The following is a 24,335-nucleotide window of genomic DNA, read 5'->3' as shown; positions in this document are numbered from 1 at the left end:
TTCGCTAATGATTATACCCTCAGCTTTTTAATTTCGTTTTTAAGATTCCCTTACTAGTTCTTCGGATGTGGACTACCAACGGCAGCGTAATATGTCCAATGGGGACTCATAAGTCGTGTAGAATTTTTTGGTGACTTCATATTTGTATTCACTCCACAAGAGATAGTTTGTGAGGCACATACCTGGAACTGAAAGCATTAGTGCTTCGAAAACTCAATGCTGTCTATACAGTTGCAAAAGTGTATGCCACTATCCAGCTTTCGGTTCAGGTAAGTGCGTCAAAAACCATGTCTTGTGGTGTGCATATTCGACGCCGCCAAACAAATTTTACTAAGTGTTTAGGTTTTCTCCGACGATGCAAAAAGTTTTGGGTACAAACATCATATTTTCGCCTTTATCCCATTAACTTAATTGAGTCTCTTGGATAGGATTCAAAAGAGAGCCCGAAAAATAATAAGTTATCTTTCTCTTACTGAGAAATTATTTTATTGCTATTTACATGAATTATTCTTCAGTGAAATTTTCAGTTGTATTCTGCCTCAAACAATTCAACCTTAATACCCGTGCTTCTAAAAATGATCACCAGTTTACTCTTCAGAACAATTTCAAACGTACTCTAAAGTACAGAGATTCTTTTTTCAGCCGCACTTTACGAATGTGGAACCATTTATCAGCTTCAATATTTCTCACTCATGGGAACGTGCCATTAAGTTCAACTTACTTAAAACATATTCAGACTTCTAGCAGATGACAATAGCACCCATCTCATTCCAGATAAAACATTCACATAAATTTATAAAACATTTCATCATTGTGCATTCGAAATCGCATGTTTTGTTTCCTAGTCGTCAGTCGCTTCTTTAGCCAACTCTCATTATTTTGGTCATAAAAGATGGTCATACATTGGTCAACTTCATAGTACCTAATCATTTTTATAGGTTTCGTTTCTAGACACTAGGTAGACAGGCGGCCTTTTGAGCTCCTTTATGAGCTCATAAAATTAAAATAATTACATTCGTAAAAAATCTATGCCCCTATCTGTCAAATCTAAATAGTGATTTCTTAAAATTGTTCTCATATTTATGAATTTCAAGTTTCGAATATTACAACTAAGTTTCATGAAGCTGATAAACATAAATTACTTTATTAATGCATAGTATAAAAACATTAGAGCTAATACGTATTAAAATAAAATTATCCCCTATAAATAAATTGTAATGAAGCATGGAACAAAACCAACATCAAATACTTAATTCTAATGAATTGAGTTAACTTTGTATGTTCTTATAAATATATGTTGGATGAAAAATATGTCGTTCCACCTAATCAAGAAGCGATAACCTCTTTAATTTTATGCTACAGCAACCTATTAGATTTTTTAATTTTTATTTTGCACAAGTTGAATTTAAAAAATAAAAAAACCGGCTTGTCTTTCTGTAATCGCTAACCATTTTTGCCGCACATTGCAATAGATGACCAAAGACCAAACTACTTATAAAGAAGAACTGTATATTTTGTATAAATTTAATAGATACAGGTATAAATACAGTACCAGACATATCCCTGCCTCGACTAGTCACCAAATTGATCTTGTCATCCTTTGCCATATATAATATTTTGAATGTAAGCAAAAAGACACAAAAAGTATATACAAACATCTGTGGTCACAAAAATAGCACCACACAACGCGAAATAATTCATTTGGCACTTTGGATACACTTGTTTCCTCTTAAATCAATTAGCTTTCAAGTCTTTTAATAATTATTCAAAAATTAGGTTTCAAGTTCAATCAATTTTTTGAGATATGTAAAATATGAAAAATGATTTGACCGGAGTAAAAAATAGCACCAAGTCGAATTGACATCCAACAAAGTAAATATTAGGTTTTCATTTCTTGACTTCCACATTCGCGTAGTACGGCTAAAGAACGAATCTCCGTATTTGCCAGTACGGGTGGAGTTGGACTCGAGCGTATACTGATGAGCATTCCTGAAAACGCGATTATTACAGTTGAACTGTTTAAGAGGAGGAATGAGGCTGGTTATTTCTCTAGACCATAAAAGGTTAAAGACACTGTTAAAAAGGGTTTGACAAGAAACTTTACGACGCTGTTCAAGCAACTTAAAGGAACTAACGATGATATTATTACCAATCAATTAAAATGCGTTACGTTTAATACAGTCCAAGAGGCTATAGTTAGTTTCAGGAGCACGCTGCGCAGAGATGTGAGTTATACTCAAGCTTGGGACGTATATAAGTCTTATTGAATTCCCTATTGTACAATGCTGTTAAGGTCGGAATTAAATGAGCTTATCATATTTTGCTGTTGCAGTTATACGAGTACATCCGAAGAAGAGGGATGTGAGTCTGAATGAATTAATATAAAAAGCTAAGAGTACTAAGAGACAGATCATTAATAAAAATTAAAAAGAGTATTGGAGATTTAACAGAGTCCTGGGGCACACCAGCAGGGATTCATGAAAACCGAAATCACGCATTTTCGATAAGAGAGCCAAACTTTATCAAATGCTTTTGAAATATCAAGTGCAATAACCTTACTTTCTCTAGAAGGATGTAAAACTTTATCCCACTGTTCAGTGAGATGAATCATGAGATCACCAGTGGACCTATTTCTGCAAAAAGCCTTACTGTCGGTCACTCAGAAGTATTCGATCTTGAGGTATTTCTTGATCTAGGTTTCCATCTATGACCTTTGAAAGAAGGGACGTAAATGCAATAGGTGGTCGGTAATTAGATTATGAGGAAGATTTGCCTTTTTGGGGAACGACTGGACAAATGTTGTTTCCATCCGGTCGGAACGAAACCTGAGAAGTAGGACAGATGAAGAAGCTTACTCATTGGTTTTGCCAGCGTTGAAGAACACCTATTTAGAACAATAACGAGGATATCATCCGGACCAACGAATTTATGTGTGTTAAGATTTCAAAGGAAAACAATGGGTCCTATAGAATCACTAACTCGTTCAGGTACAGACGGAGTCATAAAATTTCATCATTGACAACGAGCGTAGAAACCGAGAGAGAGGAAAAATCTTTTGTTTTTTTTAAGAATGACCAAGAGTTCGTTCTGCCTCTGAGACATTGCAGTATTTTTTGCCGTAATTTTTGGCCATGTATAAATTCAGTCATTATTTTTTGGTAGCTACTTTGCATAGAGTTTACAAGCTGCTTTTAAAAATAATAACTAGAGTTCTTTAGTGTAACTTAGCTTGTACAGAGGAACTTTCGCCCAAAGATTTTTAATTGGGATTAGGTCTCTGGTTAATAGTAAGAAACACTTTTTTAACTAGTTTGCTGTATAAGTAATTCGGGTCATTGCTGAAAGACTTCTTCTCATTATCCTAGATAATCTTTTTGCTGCGTATTTAAAATTGAGCTTAAAAGAATTTCGAGATCTTCTAACTTATGCTCATGAACCTTCTACACCATACAACCCATAATCTAGATTTCAACAGTTCACCAAATATTTATCCCATAAAAATATTAATGGTTTACATTTTTTGAAATTATACTTGAGTGCTATTTTTTGACTGCAACTGTAAACAACTTTAAATGACAAGACAAGACATTCCAAAAAATAAAATACATCTATGCTCCTGAGGAGAAGGTAAAATCTAAGCTCCAAGGAGAAAAGACATAGAAAAGACACACATTTTATCTGAATTTTAATGTGACCAGGGGCTTTGGAAATTTTTAAAAAAATGTTTTTAAAATCAGTATTTTGATCACTTAATTTATTAACTAAAGCTTGTTCTACTTTTCTGGCAAACATTCCTTTAAGTCACCTGTCTACAAAAAAAATATATGAACAGAACTTTTAAAATCTTAAATCTAAAAGAAAAAAAAGTAAGTACTAAGCTTCAGTTAAATTTGGGATTTCAATGTGTTGTTTGACTATTCTGCATTATGTATTTTTAAAACAATGGTTTTTGAAATAAAGTTAGACTTACTTAAACGACTACCTTTTGTTTTTACTCACCATTGGAAAACTTAAGCCTCATGGCCTATGGCATCAGGTTTGATAAATAAAACATGTTGTATAGCTTCAGAATCAAAACTCGGATTATTAATCTTAATTAATGGTGATTTGAATATGATTAATTGGGTGCATAAATTGAGAGTATAATACCCTAAGGCAGAAGGCATAGGCTTGCTTCAGAAATCTTTTCCATTGTTCTCAAATCTCAACAACCACTATTTTATATTTATGCTGATTTTTGTCTGTGTCTAATCTACTTAAGATTTATTTGCAAGCTTATGACTTTATAACCTTTTAAAATAAATAATATAAATTTGTTCGCCTAAATGGACAACTGTAGTAGACATAATCGTGGAGATTAAAAAGTTATCAGAAGTTATGAATAGAAGAATTTTAAATGTAAAATTATGTTAGGATGCAGTTGTTTTGTTTAAGGCAAGGTTTAAGATTAGAGCTTATTTCATAATTTCGCAGAAGACAAACAATTAAAGTAACTTCTACTTTGATTATTGATTTATAGAACGGAATTGCTTTATTAGTTAATGTAAATAGATTCATTCTTCTCAAAACAACCCATAACTGGTCACCCTAATTATTTAAATGCACAACACATAGGACAAGTTTTGTATAGTTTTTGTTTTCTTCTTCTTGGTATAAATAAATATCTACGTAAAAGGTACATAGTTAGGTATGCAAGTACACTTACCAATCTTATTTCAATTTCAGCATCAATTCTAGTTCTCATCTTGCGATTAGCCTTCCCAAAAACGGGCGTACAAACCAGTTCGTCCAGCGCACCTGTGCAGCTGTTGTCCACTGCCGTTGTAGTAGTTGATGTTGTTGTTGTGTCATATCGAGACGCTTGTAACCGGCACTCTGAGATCTTTGCTGCTTCCTCGTATAGCACTTTAACGCTGGTAGGACGAGTTTCGCTGGTAAATAGCTCTTTATGGAATGACTTGTCGCAATGATAATGAGTTTTACGTTGCGCGAATGTTCCCAGGTCACTCTCAGCTGAAATTAAAGAAAATAAGGAAAATAATCAGTTAGATACATTTTTTTAAAGCATGAACATAATAAATATTACTTATATAAGAAATATGGATGAGTAATACAAATAAATTTAGAAAACTAAACGTTTTTCAAAAGTTAGGCTTTAAAATGAGAATACTTCGCGAATGCGATCTTTGACAATCTTTGAGTACTGAATCAAAAGATTGCATTCTTAGAATTCACTTTGAACATTTGGTTTGATTGGTCAAAAAAATATTATACAAACTTGATGTATAGTCAATGAATCAGAAAATTGTTTTAATTTTCAAACTTAGATTTGAATCGTATCTAATTTAAAAAAGCAAGATGAACTTTTTAACTTCAATAAAACGACCATTTTTTAAATCAAACATCATTAAAAATACAGAAGTGCGAGAATGTGCATATTGCACATATAAAATCAATGAACTTATAAATACTTTATCTTTAAAATCCATAACATATTCTTAACATTTGCGAGCAACACGATTCTTTAAAATTTTAATTTTCTTTGCATTTTGTCTGCAATACAAACAAAAAAATTCAATGAACTCCCTCAAAATTGAATCTCTATGCACGTTCGTTACAAGAGGTGCACTCATAAATTATTTAAATAAACATACATTTGAACATAGCTCAGAAATTCTCTGAAGTTTTAACTTTATATAGATATTCTTTATTTTGCCTTTGACGTAGAATTAGGTTAAATACTTCATTGCTTATACATCAGAATGTTCGTAGGCGGATATTTAAAGGAAGAAAGAAAACCACTCCTACATCAGAGTTGCCAATTTTCGCGATTTTTCTCTGAGTTTTGTAATAAAATTTTTAAGAATGGAGGCACTTGAAGATATTAAAACCTTTTGCAGGTGTAACAAGCTTGACATAGATTGAAACTCTACATCAGACTTGCCAAGTTTCGACCTATTTGTTTTATTTTATTTGGCAATAAATAAATATTAAGGAAGCTTAGAGTAAATTTGTTCATCATAAATCCCTAATTTAGAGTTTGTTTTTTATTCTGTTTCGCAATTTAAACAAATTGGCGAAAAATTTTAAAGAAGATTTTATTAACTGCTTAATATTTAAATAAGTAGCAATTTTCTTAATACTAAGGAATATACTAAGCAATAACTCCAACATTTTAAACCTTTATTTTCCTTTTTCGAACTAGTAAATTGCAAATTGCCTTTTATTAAAAAAAAACTGGTATCCGAACATGTCTAAATAGTGACAATTTGTGAAAATAAACAAAGGAAACGAGATTAAACGGACCTATTATTTGGAATTCTTATAATCGTTACTTAGTTACTTTTTTTAAATTAATTGTTACTTTTGAATGATTACTTTGTGATTACTTAAAAACCATATCTCAAGAACCTCAATTATAAATCGGATATCTAATACTATATAATATATGATTTTTTTTTTGATTTATTTACTTTTAGTAACTTTTAGATTTAAATTTTTAAGATATTTCTGGATTTGATTATTCATGTATTTATTATGGAAATGAAATATTGAAAAAAAAGTGATTCAAGAAGAAGAAGTTGGTTTATATATGCAAAGATAAGGTTTATTAATAATAAAACGTCGTCTTATGTCTTTGGTGGTATGACAGTTCACAATACATATAATTAACTTGTGGCCTACAATTTTAGGTCCAAGTTTTAAATCAAACTGACCAATATTCGCGAAATATATTGCTGTGATGCCGAAAATAAATTGGATCTAGTCTCAAATTCTAAATTACTCCGAAAATTCAATTTGATATATTTCAGCTGAATTAAATAAAGTATTGATAACAAGCTCAAATCTCAAACATATTTAAGTTTTTCATATTACAAAAAAGAATCTTTTTTAGGGATTTGGAAAGTAAAACAAGATCATTGCACTATATGTCTTTGGCTATCAAATTGAATTGAAAAGTATTATAAAACTCAATTAAAGTTTTTTCTTCTTATCGTTACAACTGGTTTTTGACTATTAATTCCACTTTTTGAATTCCTGGTTTAATTAGGCAGCGCTCATTAATCATATTTCCTATGGAATTAACATGGGTAAATTCAGATTACCGTCAAAAACTGTTATTTTCTTGGCGCTTGTAACATAATTGGAATTATTTTTTGTCAATATATTAGTGAAACTTCGCACAGACATCTTTCTAAAAATCTTTTATATCGATTCTAGGGGCCTTGAAACGTCGACAAATGTTAAAATTTTCAATTTGACAAATCGTTCCTATTACAACAACCTCCTATGGGTAGTTAAAAATTTGATTTTGAAATCAAAATTTTTTATTAAGTGCTCTCAAGGAATTTGCTCTGAGGAATAACTTAATCTTATAAGGCAATAAGGTAATTTTCTTATTGAATTTTTATTTTTAAAATTTAACGAGTAAAACAAGTTAAGTAAAAAGTACCAAAAAGCTTCTGATATCTCAAAAATACTTAATCAAAATTTTAATAATTTGATATTAATTTAAGATAATATTCAGACAGCTTGATAGACACAAAAAAAGTTATTGCACAAATTCTTCATTATTAAACTGAAATCCATTACCTTAACATTTTTAACAATTTTAACAGAATATTGATTTTATTTTATGGTTTTTTCTTTAATGAAAGCATAAAACAATCAAATTTTAAGAAAATAAGCAAAGTGTTATTTTAAAAAAACACCAATTTTTATTTTTATACCTTTGTTTGATGTTTTGTTCTGTCTTTTTTTTAATTTTCAAAAAGAAAACACAAAATGTGCAAAACATTCATTTCTTCGCACTTTCAATGTTATAGGTAAACCAAATACAGATTATTTACCATTTTATTACCTGCGGGTATGTTTTGTGAATCGCCTTTGACTTGGACTCTGGATGATGATGCTCCATATTTACATACTAAAGAATTTCATTTCATTTGCATAGCTCGTAGCTGTATCTGTATCTATACAATTTGATTATTCCAACAGCGACAGACCTTTTGTCAGCTAAAGAAAGGAATTCCATTTAACTCTGCAGTTCAAGGCAAATCAAATAATGGTATGAACGTTTTCGTATATAGTTGGAATTGAACGACTACTGCGAGGACTATCATTTTGGAATTCGAAGAAGTACAAAAGAAAAGCCAGGAAGAAGAAGAGGTTTTCAAAGGCTATTCTACACCGTACTTGAATAAAGAAAATCCAACCGTCAAAGAACAAAAAATTAGTCCCACACTGGGTCGCTCTATCATGCTCTTATCACTATTTTGGTACATCCAAATTTAAGATAATATGGAAAAAGCCGTGTTTTTTGAGAAGTTAAACCCGTACTAAAAGTCTCAATCCCATGGATTAAAAACGACTGATAAATCTTAATTTTTTAACTAAAAAGTTGAAACTTTCTTGGAAAGAAGGAACGTGAGTGCTATTGAACGATAGTTAAATAGGGAGGATGATTCGGCTTCTTTAGGAATAGGCTAGACAAATGCTACGTTACGCTCGGAAGCAGATCTCGGATAGTTGTAGAGTAGAAAAGGTGGAAAAGCTACGCAGTGGTTTTGCCAGTTGAATAACATCTCTTCAGACTAATAGGGGGGATTCTATCCTGGCCATTGGATTTGTGTATGTCAAGGTCTTTAAGTGCTCTTGCAACTGCACAAGGGCACAGAAAATAAGATTTGTCTCATACAATTGTTAGCTTCACAAGAACAGGAGGAATCATGACACTTCTTCTTCTAGCAGCGTCAAATTAACAGCAAACTGCGCTGGCTAAATCAATCGAGATTGAATCCAAGTCTTTATCGAGGAAGCACAGAGACTAGTTAAAGCTCTTAAAAAATTCGTTGAGACGGTCCTAGTTGGCTTTCTCATATTGCCAAACGGTTCTCATAGGAATTTTAGCTTTAACTGTCTTTTTTCAACCATTACTGTGTGTGAGTAATTGCAGAGATGGAGGGGCAGTTTATATGCCGAATCCGAACGGCTAATTTAAAAAAGCTCTTTTTATGACAGCAATTCTTTGGAGAATTTGTCAATTCCTTGCAAGAGGCAGTACCCGTAAAAAAACTTTCGGTGGAACAGGAAGGGATTGACCCCGAGGCCTCTCGCATGACATTCTAACGCACTAACTATTATGCCTCAGGTACTAGGTCTCTTGTGCTTAGAGGCCATAATACACTGATTGCGTATTAATTAGGGAATCAGAGAAACAAGACTAGAATCTTGGCGGATTATGCTAAAAATCTGGATAGATCATTTCAAACAGCTGCTTAATAGTGATGAAATCAACGATTCCGCCAGCGAGCAGCCACATCAAATCCATTTGGTTGACGATGTAGAGTTCCACCCACCCGACAAGAGTGAGATAAAACTAACCATCACCAGGCTGAAGTCAAACAAAGCGACCGGTGATGACGTTCTGCAGGAGGAGCTTTTTAAGTACGCTGGAGCAGATCTGGTAAAGAGCATGCACCAGCTAGTTACTAAAATTTTGTCGAAAGAAAGCATGCCCGACGGGTGGAACTTAAGCACAGAGGCATTAGGCTTTGAGTCTTTTATGTTTCGTAAGGGACTCAAACTGATTTCATTGAGCTTATAAGAAAGCCTCAAGATTCATATGGTGTCCCAATGGACCATTAAACCGGCCTAAATATCCTACTACGTCATAGCCACTTTCACCTAACCCAACTTTTACTGTTTGGCTTTCAATTTTCCATTAAACTCGGCTTATGTTTTGCTTTAAAACAAAAACCAGCTTATAGTTTTTTTTTAACCCTTATGAAACCTTGAACCGAGTAGAGTTGGCATTGAAATGGGCATGTAAAAAGGAATTTAAGGAAAATGACCATATTTCTTAGGCGAAATTTTTAAAGATGTAAGTTTTTTAACAAAAATTATTTTACGAATTCATAACTTCCCCTACAAACCTACAAGCAAGAAAACTCAAATAAAAATCAGCCAAGGCTGTTAAGAAGCGCAAAGGCATTAATTTACTGGGTTCTTGTTTAGTTTTTATTTTTTAAATCTTTCTACCTATAAATTCGCTATCAGAGCACGATTGTTGGTGTACAAACCTACAAACGTAGGTTGGTCTTAGCTCAAGTCCAATCCATGCCTCGTCTCATTCGCCTCGTTGGTCGTCTTCGTCGTAGTTAGCTCAGAAATCACCTTTTGCAAAACGAATTCTGATTAAGCGCCGTCACGTCTGGCTGACGGTGCAATTTTATTAATACATTGTTGTTGTTTAATTTGTTTATATTTATATAAATTCATAAATATGCAACCATAGATGAAATTATAATACAAAAATTCTATGCTAACAGTGAATCATAAACTTGTATAGTGTAATCGTAGACATAGAGTGAAGAGGCACATTCATATTCATTTGCATTATAAAATCAAGGCTCTGATGTGCACCGTCATTAGACATGCAGCGTGATTTGGTTGTCATTATGTGGCAACTATATTTTGATTACTTTGTGGGATTTTTGTTGTTGCTTTGTTTAAATCAATAAAACCAACTCAAAAGTGTAATTGGGGTCAACGACTGTATTTCTTTATTTTTAAAAATTGTAAACGCATTTATGTTTTTTTGTTTTCTTTAAAATATGAGGACATTTTATGATGTGTATGCATTCATTTTATTTCCAACTGAAAATTTGTTAGTTAATTTTCAATAATTATTATGGGGATAAGCAAAATTAGTCGGAGGTCGATGCACAACATAAAAGAATTGGACGTGCATTTGACATTGTTACATTATATTAGCCGTGGTTTTTTGGCATTCTATAAATAGTATAGTAAAAAATTCCCAAGAAAACGCAGTTTTTTATTTAAAAGTTCGTACCACTGAAAGAAGATCTGTCAGAATAATAATACACAAAACATAAATAGAAGAAAGTTTTGAGAAAATCAAAAGTTAAAATTAACTTCAGCAACAAAAACTAACTAAAAGTAATAAAATAGAAAATTTTCAAGAAGAAATGCTAAGAAAACATCTTGAAAATGCGATTCCATAAAAATAGTACATTTAACAATTGCAGCTTTGATATAAAATAAAAACTTCAAGAAGGGGGTTTGTTCGTAGACTACTACATTAATGTGGTATTGAAGCGAGCTTGAAGCTCGTCTCAATTCTTTATATAACTGAATCGAGTTAAAATGAGCTTGCTTTGACTCGATTCCGGTCGGGGATCAGAGTCTATTCAAAATTTGTGAAGAAAAGCCTGTGTGGAGGAGTTGGTTTTACAGATAATGCATTAAGGTCTGTTTATTTGCATGTCTGTGTACAAAAAATATAGTTTTGTTTTAAATCAAATTAAAACAAAATTGCATTATTTAGTTCTTCCTTGTTTAACACAAATTAAACTATCTCACTTGCACTTCATAAGAAACATCGAAACACCATTTGCATTTAAGAAAGTCCTGTCAAACTTAATCATTTTAAATCTTCTTGTGTGGTGAAAATATCAAAAAGATTGACTTAATCTAAGCTGAGATAAACCTTGAGTGGAAACATAGGAAATCTTAATTACTGCAAAATAAGCAAAGTAAGTCCATTTTCATTAACAAAACTAAATAATATCAACAATAAAAGATCGATTTTTTCCCAATGAAAAACACATGATTCCAAATGCAAAACTACTCCACGAACACAGCTATGAGATACGAATGCAATATCAATCGTACCAACATTTGAGAACGAAATTACATAAGATCCATTCGAGACTCGTATAAATGTCAAAAACCCATCCGTAGTAAGATTCTACTTTAACTTTTATCAGTAGTATTCATACTTCGGATATTGTTTTTGTTATTAGTGTAAAATTCTACTATACTGTTGATGGGTTTTCCAACAAAACACGGGTAATGTTTGTACTATGTGTGTTGGCGTTTTTCAAAAAAGACGCAGGAAAATTCAACAAACATTTTATTTACATTGTAAATGTTACCAATAGTTAGTTTCTTCATTAAATTTTATTATAAAGCAAGGCCTTTCCTTAAAGATTTTCCATTATTTAATTTGCATCAAGCTGTCGATATATTATGTCCACTTCAATGTTTTATAAAATTAATTATTGGATTACTTGTCTTGAATTTGTAGTAAAAGAAAAAAAAAAGTTGGTGCTACCATCCCTTAAACATATCCAGTGAAAAAGTTTATTGCATGGCGATTTGTCTAAAAGTTTGACAAATTATTAATGTTAATAATATTTTGTGTGAGATGCAGAAATTAAAGTCAACATCTTTCTTAGTTCTTTTAATCCTTGATTCGAAAAACATTTTTATCAGTTTTGTTTTAGTTTTTCGTATATTGTTAAAAAAAATATTGTCAGTCAAATGTTTCTAAAATAGTAACTAAAAGTTAGCAACAATATTTTGCATATATTTAAATAAGTTTGATTTCGATATCTGTTTTTTTCGAGATTTTTAGTCAAAAACGAGTTTTTGGCAATTTTAGAAGCATTTTTAAGAGTTTTTATTTCGTATATAAAAAATACAGATTAGATTTTTCAATACTATTGATTTCTGTTAACAACACAATTAACACAGAATGATAATATTTTGAAGCCACTACCTTTTTTATTCAAGAGATATCGAGATTCGACAGTTGATTTTTTTTGATTTAAAGTCGATATCTCTATTGGTTCTTACGATATGGACAACGAAAAATGATATTCCAAACTTATGTATAAACGCACACACAGACAAAGGGCAAAACAGGACTAATACTCTATTATTCAAGAAGATAGAGCTCCAGCACATCTTCGATTCATTAAAGACAAAGAAATCAGCAGGTGTCAATGGTATAAACAACATTGTACTACGACATTTACCTCAGGAAGCTGTGGACATTTATACCACTCTGTTTTCAAATCCGGTCCGTTGGAAAACAGCTTTGGTACATCCTCTATCGAAAAAGGGAAAGGACAACTCCAATCCGGCGAATCTACGGTCGATAAGTCTGCTGCCGAGTATCAGTAAGGTATTCGAGAAGGTTATAAATAGAGCTCTAGCTCTGTCCAAGTGGGCTGAGAACAACAAAATAATTCAGGATAATCAGTTCGGTTTTAAGGCGGGACATGACACTATTTATGCTGCGTCTTAGCTTGCTTCTGAAATTCAGTGGAACAAATCTACAGCAGTGATCTGATAGCAAGTCTGACTCAGGCAATAGCGTAGCCGACAACCTAATTGCGTACAGAACGGTCCCAAAAATTGATCGCAGGGCGACTTCCATAAGATTCAGCAATATTGCGATGACTGGAAGTTGAACATCAACTTTCAGAAATGCGAAATCGTTGGACCAAATCGACAGCCACTGGCGAATAAAAGCGTAACAAAGTACCTTGGCATCTGGTTGGATCAGTACTTGTATTTCGACAGACATATGAGTGCTGCTCTATCCAGAGCAAGGGGAGCCTTTGCCCTGACAAAGCAGTTGTTTTTTAGCACCCGACTTGACAGCAGGGTGAAGGAGATTTGCTACATGACCCTTATCCGGCCGATGATTGCCTATGGGCGCCCGGTATGGTTCAACGTTGCCCCATCTCAAATTGAAAAGATTCGGGAGTTTGAGAGACAATGTCTGCGAACGTTGCTTTGGACTACACAGAACACTAGAGTCGGAGTACAAACATTACTATTCCAACCAGGTTCTATACATATAGCCAACATAAACAGAATGGATAATTTCTTTCTGAAGCTTGGTAGGAGTCACATTGCGAGAGCGACGTCGTCGACTAACAGCTAAATTTTTGGAGCTTACTACCCCAACAATGAGTACTACGAAAGTGGTGCACGTTTAAGTAGCAACATTCCGCCCGAAGCTTTCCTCTATTTAGACAATCGAGGGTTGATACAGGATAGGGAGGCGGTTCCGCTAATCACCACGTCAGCCGTAAAACTGTAGATAGGCGACTCCTTTACAGTCAAGACGTCCGCGCACTGGACGAAGCTGAGCGCCTTAGGTTCAGTAGGACTGTTTCCGATAGGGACCGAATAGATAGGGTAAGGCAGGAGAACCAGTTTTGGTGGCTTCAAATTGAGAATGTCATTTAAAGTTGTCTGGGTCGTTTGGCCTTGGCCGGCTTACATAGGTTTAAGGATTAGGTTAGGCACAGTCAGGGTGGCACCAAAGAAATTATTTAAGAACAAAAAACTTACTGTGGCTGTTTTAGTTTTTAAGTATTTTTAAGTAGTTTTATTGGTTTTGGTTAATTTTAAGTAGCTTCAGTATTATAATGGTTTCGGTTTTTTTTTTATTCAGTTTTAAGTTTTATATAAAATCACAAAAATAATGACAAAGATACCAAGTTTTTTTTTTTTTAATTTTCGTGGTTGTAGATTAAGTTCTTGTTATTTAGTTTAAGATTATTCTTAAGGCGAAAGGCAGTAGTTATAAGATAATGGATTAACTTAGAGCACCTGTATAGGACAAGTAAGAAATTTTTTAAGTTTTTTTTAAATTTATGCTAGTTTTTTTTAAAGAATTTTTGTTTAGCTTTAAGAAAGCTTTAATATTTTAATAAAATAAAATAAAAAATAAATACAAAATAAATAAAAAACCTTGAAAAGTCGAGAAATGTCAAAATTTTCAATTCGACAAATCGCACCAATTACAATAACTTCACATGGAAAGTTAAAAAAGAGTCACCAATGTTAATTTCCTTTTTCCGACAGAGGTGGTTAGGAAAAACAAAGATTTGAAAAGTAAAAGTACGTAAAAGAACTAATATCCAATATTATCTCTGCAATTAAATAAGCTAAATGCAGATTCAGACCTCCTTAATAAAATAAATAGTTCAAAGCTCTAGTAATCACGTCAAGAGGTGCTGCGAATTTAAGACCAAGACATACATCTAATTACCAAGGCCATTTACTCATTTGCTATTCAGGTTAACATACACATACCATGTATTATCCACTTAACCAGCTCCAAATAGTCTATTATCTTTAGATTGTTCACTGGTTGGGCCTATAGACCATATAGACATAGACTAGGATAAACTGAAAATTACAACGCAAGTGAAGAATGAATAATGTATCTCAAGTGTGGATTCCATTGTCTAATTGGATTTCGAATGGATAAGACGTTGTTGTTATTTTCTTTGCGATTTCTAGCCGACCGACCGACACGATGACGACGAGACTGATTATTTTTGAAGACTTAGAATTCTGTGGACATTCACTGAAAAAGTTTAAGACAATGAACTTTTTTGCTGACACTCAAGAATTTGTTTGTATTTTTATTTTAAGTTTAAGAAATGGAAATATTCCATAATCTAACCGTCTAAATTCACGATAATGAGCTTCTTTTAAGACCTATCGAATCTCGTATCTAAGAACAACAAGAAACAACATTAAATAGAAAAACCAGTTAATTTTTAAAGGAATTCGATATCTTCGAGGTCATTTCAAAATCAAAGCCCCAAACGATATAAAAAAATAAAACCTTAAGATATACCTACACACAACCCAATAGTGGATGCCTTCATTTAAGTATCAGACATCAAACAATAGACTCTGGGTTTCTTATATAGAGATTTTGTACGGCATATAAAAGTGCTAAGTGAAGAGGAATGAAAATAATTATTTCATGGTCCCTTCCCGAGACTGTGCATGGATGTATCTACATCTTAAAAGAATACACTCGTATATACGAGTATCTATAAAATATTGAAGTGATTTGCCATACGTGAGAATATCTTTTATTATTCTTCTTCTTTTTTCTATTCGTTTTAATCTTTTTAAATGTGTATAGGTGGGTACCTTGCCCTATTATGACTATGTTTTTTGAGATACAAAACCTATTTTTGGTTACCATAATTCTGACAAAAAGATATGTTAATTTTGAAGTTTCAAATTTTACTCCCTGTAAAAATGCTGTAAGTTTTCCGGAGTTTGATTTAAATCTAAAAACTACAAAATTAGCTTACAGGTGCTCTTTTTTTTAAATTTCGTTTTTCACATCGTATTTGTTATTATTATGTTAAAGTGTAAATTTGGGAATGATAAATCCACTCAAGTTAAATATAAATTTAAAGATGGTCACCATAGAAATCTTTCTTCGATTAATTTAGATGAATCTTCCCTTGTATCACAACGACTTATGGATATATGGAAAGGAAAGGATTGTCTTGTCTGGGCCTCCGGTCTTCTTAGGACAAACTCTGTCTGTGATGTGGATGTTATTTCAGAACTTTTTTTTGTACATATCTTGAGATTTTATTACGTTTAGACTTAATTGATTTATTGTGATATTTAAAAATAAATTTTTAATAACACTCGATAGAGTTGAAGACAAAATGAAATTGATTAAAACATGAATTTCATTTTAAAGTTTTCATTTTAAAGAAGTTTTGAGTTCGAATTAAAACTAAGGCCTTGAATTAAAGAACACTTTTAATAAAGTTTACAGGTTTTTTAAAGTGTTTTCTTTTTGTGGCAATCATTGCGTCTTGTTTGTGGTTTTTCTTGTGAACCCAGTAGCTCAGAAACCAAAATGTTTGAATTCTCTTAAATGGCAGATACTTTCGATTGGACGTTTCGTTTATTAATTCAAGCAATTATATTTTGAAAAAAAAAATACATCGTTAGTTTCTTCACATGCAAAAAAACGATGTAAGAACAAGGATTGACATTTTTGCGGATTCACTTAATTTCCAAGGCAGAAAAAGGAGATCCTGGGAGAATAACAACATCGAAAGGCTACAATCGCAAAAGACCGCTAAATCCCTCTACGACCGAGTCACAAGTAACCTCTATCCGCCAACACAATGAATCGAGAACTAGCGACAAAATTGCCTCTGACGTGCTGGGTTTCAAACAGCCATCGAGAAACCCCTGGTTTAATGAGGAATATCAGCAAGCAAATGTAGCCAAACAACAGGCACGCAAACCAGACCTTTATAGAAACACTAGAACTGCTCACGAACTCTATGAGCAGAAGAAGAGAGACGAACACGAGTTTTTCAGAAAGGAAGGAAAAAGAGAGAGAATGAGAAGTATGCGGTCGAAGATGTTGAGAGGATCAAAATCAGAAATGAAGTTGGAAAGTTTTACGATCAGGTAAAACGAAATTCACAAGTTCATAAACCTCGAACCGAAGGTTGCAAAGACAAAGGTGGAACAATCATAGTAGAACCACAGTCAATGCTGCGGAAGGACCACTTCTCCATACTGCATAACGGCGACGCGAACGGCGCTGCCATTCAATAAAGACGACGAAAGCAAACGATCCCGTCCTCCCGACTTAGGCGAAGTATATTTAGTCTGAAGTCTAACAAAGTACGCACTAAAGATGAATCAGTCTACTTAACATTGCTTACAAAAGCTTCTATGTCGTAATAAGGGTGATTTGTTAGCTATTATATTTTCGGCAATACTGGTTTAAACAACTGACGCTCGTATCGTGTTTTTTTTTCATTCACATCTTCAGTTTGGTCTATAAATTAACCATGATTCGTTTTACAAACGAACAACGCTATCAAATTATTGAATTTTATTATCAAAAAGCGTGCCCTGTTAAGAAAGTTCATCGCACGCTTCTTCCGTTTTATGGTCCGTTTAATCGACCTGCGGAAGCGGCTATCGTAAAATTTTTGGTGAATGAGCTCTCAGAAAGTTGGCTGAAGATCTACTTTTTTACCGACAAATTGTCTTCAGTGACGAAGCTCATTTTTGGCTCAATGGGTACGTATATAAGCAGAATTGTCGATTTTGGAGTGAATATCAGCCAGAGGCATAGCAAGAGCTACCAATGCATCCAGAAAAAGTCAAAGTTTGGGGCGGTTTATGGGCTGGTGGCATCATTGGACCGTATTTCTTCGAAGATGATGCGAAACGTAACGTAACTGTGAATGGTAAGCGCTACCGTGAGATGATATCCTATTTTTTTTATCAAAACACAAGAGCTCGACTTGCATGAAATGTGGTTTCAACAAGACGGTGCCACACAGCACGGGCAATAATGGACTACTTGAGAGGCGAGTTCAGTGAACATTTTATTTCAAGTTGGGCTATGTTAAAGCTCATGTCTATACAGGTAAGCACGTTTTAATTGACGCATAGGAATACAACAGTGAAGCATTTATTCGTGAGGTACCAAGTGAGGTAGTCAAGGTCAACATTTGCATGAAATAACCTTCAAACTTTAAATTATTTGGACTGAAGTATCGATTCAAATAAAGATTTTATTCATTATTCTGAATTGCATGTGTTTTTTTTTTTTAACTTTCCTATAGCTTTTGAAAAATAACTCAATATTTGAATGTTTAAAGCCCAGAGTCAACAACTGAGATCCCGGAAAAAAATATTATCAATTTCAAGGCCGCATATGGCAGCATTTACAGGAAAGAACTTCATAGGGCCATGTCTAGATTTGGCATTCTTGTCAGAGAATTCACGCTGCTTCATAAAGAATTTAAAAGAATTTTTTTATTTCGATGTCAAAAAAAGCTTTAAGCAAAATAATGCGCTCTCATGTGATTTCTTTAACATGAAAGAATAGTGCAGATTCCCACTTTAAGTCAACACTAGAGGCTCTATTTTTCAAAAGTCAGTCCAATTACTAGCATAGGCTGATGATATTGACATAATCAGAAAAACAAAATATTGCTGATTAGATTTAATTATATGAAATTTTTCGCAAAACAACTTTTTTCACTTAAAACGAAAACCTATAAAAACAATTAAAAACTGACAAAAATGGTTTTGAGACTCAAGTGCCTTGAGAAGAAAGAATCTGTCACAAAATGTTTTTATCAATATTTTTTAAAACTTTTAGAAAAATTGACAGACGGACAGGGATACGAATCATCCTCTCATCCTTCTTTTTTAACATAGAATTTAATAAAACTAAATTTACAAGCCACATACTCGTAACAAGTTACATACAAACTGTTTTAAAGTTACTTACAAAAAAAAGAAGACAAAATTAAAACAGCAACAAAATAATGAAATACAAGAATGCAAATTAAACCCCTTGAAAGGAAATAATTCAAATTCTCCGGCTGAAAAGGATGGGTGTGTCCAACCTTAAGACTTAGGTCTCATTATAATTAAAGGTTTCTCCAAACTGATACTTATTTACATCCTTCTTCATATTAATTAAAGGAAAAAAAAAAACAAAAATGAAGAAGAAGATGATTATCATCGAATTCATAAATTCCCTTGTTGAGTTTGTTATGTGCACTGTCAAAAATGTGCATGCTTTAAAAAAAGCAGGAATCTCCTTGATTTTGAGATGTACATATTCTTATATGGTCTATCTACATGAGCCAGACATCAGACATATTGCCAGCAAAGCAATCCAATATAAGCGATGATTGCCCTTTTTAAGCTCTTTCCCCTCTGAGTGCAAAGTATCATGACGATGATAAGTATCATCAATACAATTATAGCATGAAATCATACATTTTTCGGTCTTGTACAATTTATAAAACGTTTTTTTTTTCTTTTCAACTTTTTAATTTGCCTTTCTTATGTGACCTAGAAAGAAAAATGAACTCTATAAATGCCTGTATGCTGAAGAAATGGAAAATACTTCTCCAACAGATCTATACCTTACCTACCTACCTATCTAACCTACAATATACATTTCATAAACTATTGCCAGGATGGTACTAGGCTCGCGGATGCACTCTGTCGGAATAATTAAACACTACTCTGTGATTGCAGTTTCGTTCTTTTTTTAAATTTAACTTGAAGAACGTGCTAATGACTTACAGCAGCAGCCGTTACAACTGGCAGAGCCGCACAACGACAAATGTTGCAAATTGAAAAATAGCCCATAGTCAATTCTAATGTTATAATACTCGTTTTCGTTCCTTATGAAAGATGGTTGCCAAATAAGGTATTTTATATTATTGCAGATCTATATCTAAGGCAAGACCGTCCAAATTTTATATAGGCGTTGATAACAAGACCTTGTCTAAGAAATGACAAACTGTCATTAGGGTTCAATTAAGAACTTCGTTGAACTTTTTAATAGCAGATCCAAACCAGAAAAGTTTTGCACTCCCAAATGTCATTATGCAAGAATCAGACAATGCCCAATCTACTTATATCGTGGAAAAGAATGAAGAATAATAAAGCTGCAGGGTCAGACGGTATTCCCATAAAGTTTTACAAGAATTCAACTCATTTTTGGAATATATTCTTGGCTTATTGAATAAAATGTTTAATGAGGAGACCTTCCCTAACTGCTTTCGCCCGGCATACTGCCATTTTAAAAAAATGTAATCCAAATCATCCGTACCCGTGGCATGATTGTTTGTGCATTGGACTGTCATGCCAGAGGTCTGTGGTTCGATCCCTGCCTATTTCACGGGTACTGCCTCTCGCAAGGAATTGACAAACTCTCCAAGAGTAATTCTTGTGCTTTCTCAAATCAGCCGTTCGGATTCGGTCTAAAAAACTGTAGGTCCCCTCCATCCCGGACAACAGTACTCGGACACAGGAATGGTTGAAAGTTGTAAGCCACTAGGCCCTTGTTCTTCATTTACTGTTGCGCCACCAAATTTTTTTTTTTTAAATCCAAATCAGTCAGAAAGCTACAGACTTCTGTTTAATGTTCTCTGAGGAAAATTTTCACTCAGATTCTATACCACGGGTTGTCGAAATAGGCAAAGTGCAATAACATTATCAGTTGTTTTCAAGCAGGTTTCATCCAAACCTTTTGACGGTGGATCAAATATTTGCCTTAACTACAGTGACCAGACGATTTTTTTTAATAAAACAAAACCTTTATTTGCAGTTTCCATTCATTTTAAGGCGGCTTTTGACACTATAAACAGAAAGTCTTAATTATATAAACTCGCACTAATCGGGGTGCTAACAAAGTTTATTTGGGTCTATGAGCAGTTGCTATTGAATATGTCTGCAGTGGTATGTGATGGAAAAATGTGTCAAATTCACTTTGCTCAGAAACTGATGTCCCACAGGGATGTGTTTTTAGTCCGTTAATGTTCGCCGTGTTTATAAACGATATCGAGAATCATATACCAGGATAAATTTCTTTTGGCGATATATTTGTAAGAATGTTATTATATGGTGATGACATTGTCATTTTTGTTAACAACCCGATGACACTTCAGCTTCAAATAAATAATTTAAAGGTGTTTTGTGATTAATGGGATCTAAAAATATACTCTGCAAATTGTAAAACAATGATATTTAGACACAAAACTCGATCTAACAGAAACTCGAGGACCTGACTGGTGCCATCAACGAAGTTGTCAAATGAATTTAACTACCTAGGTTTCGTTATTTCAAGTTATTTAAGTATCAGTGCTCATACAAAAAAACTGGCTGTAGCCAATCAGCAAGTAATTCAATGAAGTCACACATTTTTCGAAGTTTTTTGAGGACGAAACGTCCAAACTCAAAGTGTTCAACGCCACAATTAACACGTGTTTCTGATATGGTAACGAAGTCTACGGCTATCAATGGATGGAGGATATTGAACAAATCTAAAATTTTCAAAAGAATATTCAAATTACCCTCGAATACTCCAAACTCTGTTATCTACGTTGAGTCCGGTTGACCTCTAATTTGTATAAAAAACCTGAAGGCCAATGCTGACTTTTTAAACAAAGTTATAAAAAGAATAGCAAAACATTTTTTATGAGTGCATTGGCAAAATAGACATGCAGAGGTATCTGCTTCATATTGATAAGGCTAGGGAGTCTTTCTCGAGGGCTAAACATAAAACTTTAAATTTTAATAATAAGACTCCGGGTTTCGAGTTATACAAAAATGCCAGCTCACAAATTCTAGAATAAATTTTACTTTTAATAAACAAGATGTTAATAGATGAGACAATTCCAAATAGCTTCCGATCTTCATACATTTCTGTGATCTTTGAAAGATAAATCTTAACGTACCGGAAACCTACAGGGGAATCTCTGTTCTCAGCTCTCTGTGGAAAGTTATCTCTCAATTACTGTACATAAGGCTTGTTTCCTGGGTTGAAAGGAATAATAAAATAAGTTGTTTCCAAACTGGGTTTCGAGCAAATCTCTCTACAATAGACCAAATTTTTACTTTAACGAGTGTTGCTAGACGTTTTATTGATAAAAAAAAAAGAATTTCTATGCATTTTTTGTAGATTTCAAAGCCGCCTTTGATACTATAAACAGAAGGTTATTACTTTTCAAACTTACAGGTTATAGGTTTGTCTGCAAAGTTTATAAGAATATATGAACAACTTTAATCAAATACAAGTTTAGTAGTAAAAATTGGTATGAGATTGTCAAATCAATTTAAATCTGAAACGAGAGTTCCACAGCGTTGCATTTTGAGTCCCTTGATTTTCTCCCTCTTCATCAATGACATTGAAGATCAAATTCCAGGTGGTGTTATTTTTGGAGATGTATTTATCAAGGCGTTTTTATATGCAGATGACCTTGTCATTCTAACCGATAAAATAAATACTTCAAAGTCAAAGATAATGGTTTTCAGATCTCAAATACGCTGTAACAGGACTAGTCACAACTGGCACCTTGACGGCTCAAACATAGAAGTAGTGAGTGATTACAAATAACTAGGATTTACTATAACACAATATAACTTACATCTTGGAGCTCATTTTAAAGACAAAGTGAAGCAGCTATCAATTGTATGTGGGCAAACTTCTTCAAAAGTAACTCTATAAATGCATCGACTAAATTTAAAGTATTTGAAACAACTATCAATAGTTCTCTCTTATATGCTAATGAAGTTTATGGATACAAGGAATTAGAAGTAATCGAATAAGTCCAACGGTACTCTTTTAAACTTATTTTTAGACTCTCTTCTAATACACATACTACGCTATTTACATCAAATCTGGCCTGCCTCCAGTTTACTTAAAAAATCTCAAAGTTAACGCAGACTATATTGTTAAAATAACAATATTCAGAAAAGGATTATTTTGATAGCTCTATACGAAGTCGCTACTCTCCTTTTAAAGACTGATTTGATTTGGCATCAGAATATAACTATCCGTTGTCACTAAGTATTGATAATTTAGAAGCACTTAGAAACGAACTTTATGACCTAAAAAAATTACAATAGATCCATAATTATGAGATAATGACATTCCGGATAGTGTCGGATATTCCGAAAGCGTCACATATGCTGATAGAAAAATGAAACGTTTGAGATGCTACAATATCAAGATATTATTGGATACCTGAATCAAGATTCCGATCTGAACTTATTTTGCACTACCTTGACAGATTTAAATGAATCCAAATCTGAATTTGTGATTTAAGTATTCGAACTACTCAGAAGTCTAGATATCCAAATATCCTACACCTTTCGTATAGTTAACTTTTAATATCCTTAATTGGAGTATGTTTCCAATATTTGTATAACCGAAATATAAACTGCCTACTACTTACACCAACATCGCAAATCAAGCAAGGAAATAATAACATTCAAAAATTGTCTGGCAACCACTTTTTTTTTGGAACACTATTATCATCGGCATTTTGAAGGGGAAAAGTATACCCAGATGCGGATCTGCATCCCGAATGACTCGAAACTGAAATACAGCAGCCAGTCATCTTGCGTTGTTGCTGTGACGGTTTCTCTTGATTGCAGCAAAGATGTGTCAGAACGATATGACCACCATTGCTGGTGTCTTGTATTGCGGAAAATTTAAGATGATTTATGGATATTTATGGTACCAGCAGCAGCTAGCAGCAGCATTGGCATCAGCATCAACATCAACATCATCAGAATACCAAAACTAAAAGATCATGCTCCTTCTGGAAGAGTTGGGATTTCTTGTCGGTATGCACATTGCGCAGCACAGCACACATAATATTTTAGTAAATCGAGTTCTATACTTACAGCAAGAAGCATGTCAAGAGGCATGCATCAGCAGCAGCATTAGCACCACAACAGCAGCATCATCAGCATCATCATCACAAAAGGTGAATCTCATGCCAAAATAATGGACAAGGAACGAGAGCTATGGCTAATTTAGGGAGTTCGGTGTCATCTGGTTTGGTGCGGTGTGGTTGACTGAAAGACTGGGACTTATAAATCTATATACGTATGTTCTCCTACCTCTAGAGAAGATTTTTGTTTTGTTTTTGGTCAACTGAGGGACATTTTAAGAGACTCCAGGCAACTTGACGAAGATAATAATTTTTCTGCAGTGTAGATATTTTTACTTCTGCCAAGACCACCAATTCACTACCACTACCAGTTTCATGACGGCCCGGCCGGGCCGGTCTACCAGTTGAATTGGATATACGTGCATATCGCATATTTATGTATAATGTTTCATTATTTTTGTTTCATGCTTCAGTTGCAGTTTATTTTCTTTCCGG

General features: G+C 33.5%; 1 protein-coding gene across 1 annotated transcript in view; it reads right to left on the bottom strand.

The window, feature by feature from the left end:
• LOC129938601 (serine-rich adhesin for platelets) overlaps positions 1 to 24,335 on the bottom strand; it is a 151,312-nt gene that overhangs the window by 34,745 nt on the left and 92,232 nt on the right. Inside the window, exon 2 of the mRNA XM_056046263.1 lies at positions 4,706 to 5,013. Within this exon, the coding sequence (XP_055902238.1) occupies positions 4,706 to 5,013 (308 nt within the window). The remainder of the gene's footprint in view (positions 1 to 4,705; positions 5,014 to 24,335) is intronic.

This window comes from Eupeodes corollae, chromosome 1 (assembly GCF_945859685.1).
Source record: "Eupeodes corollae chromosome 1, idEupCoro1.1, whole genome shotgun sequence".
NCBI classification, from domain to species: domain Eukaryota; kingdom Metazoa; phylum Arthropoda; class Insecta; order Diptera; family Syrphidae; genus Eupeodes; species Eupeodes corollae.
The sequence above is the reverse complement of the archived record's forward strand: the minus strand, read 5'-3'. Positions and strand labels throughout refer to the sequence as shown.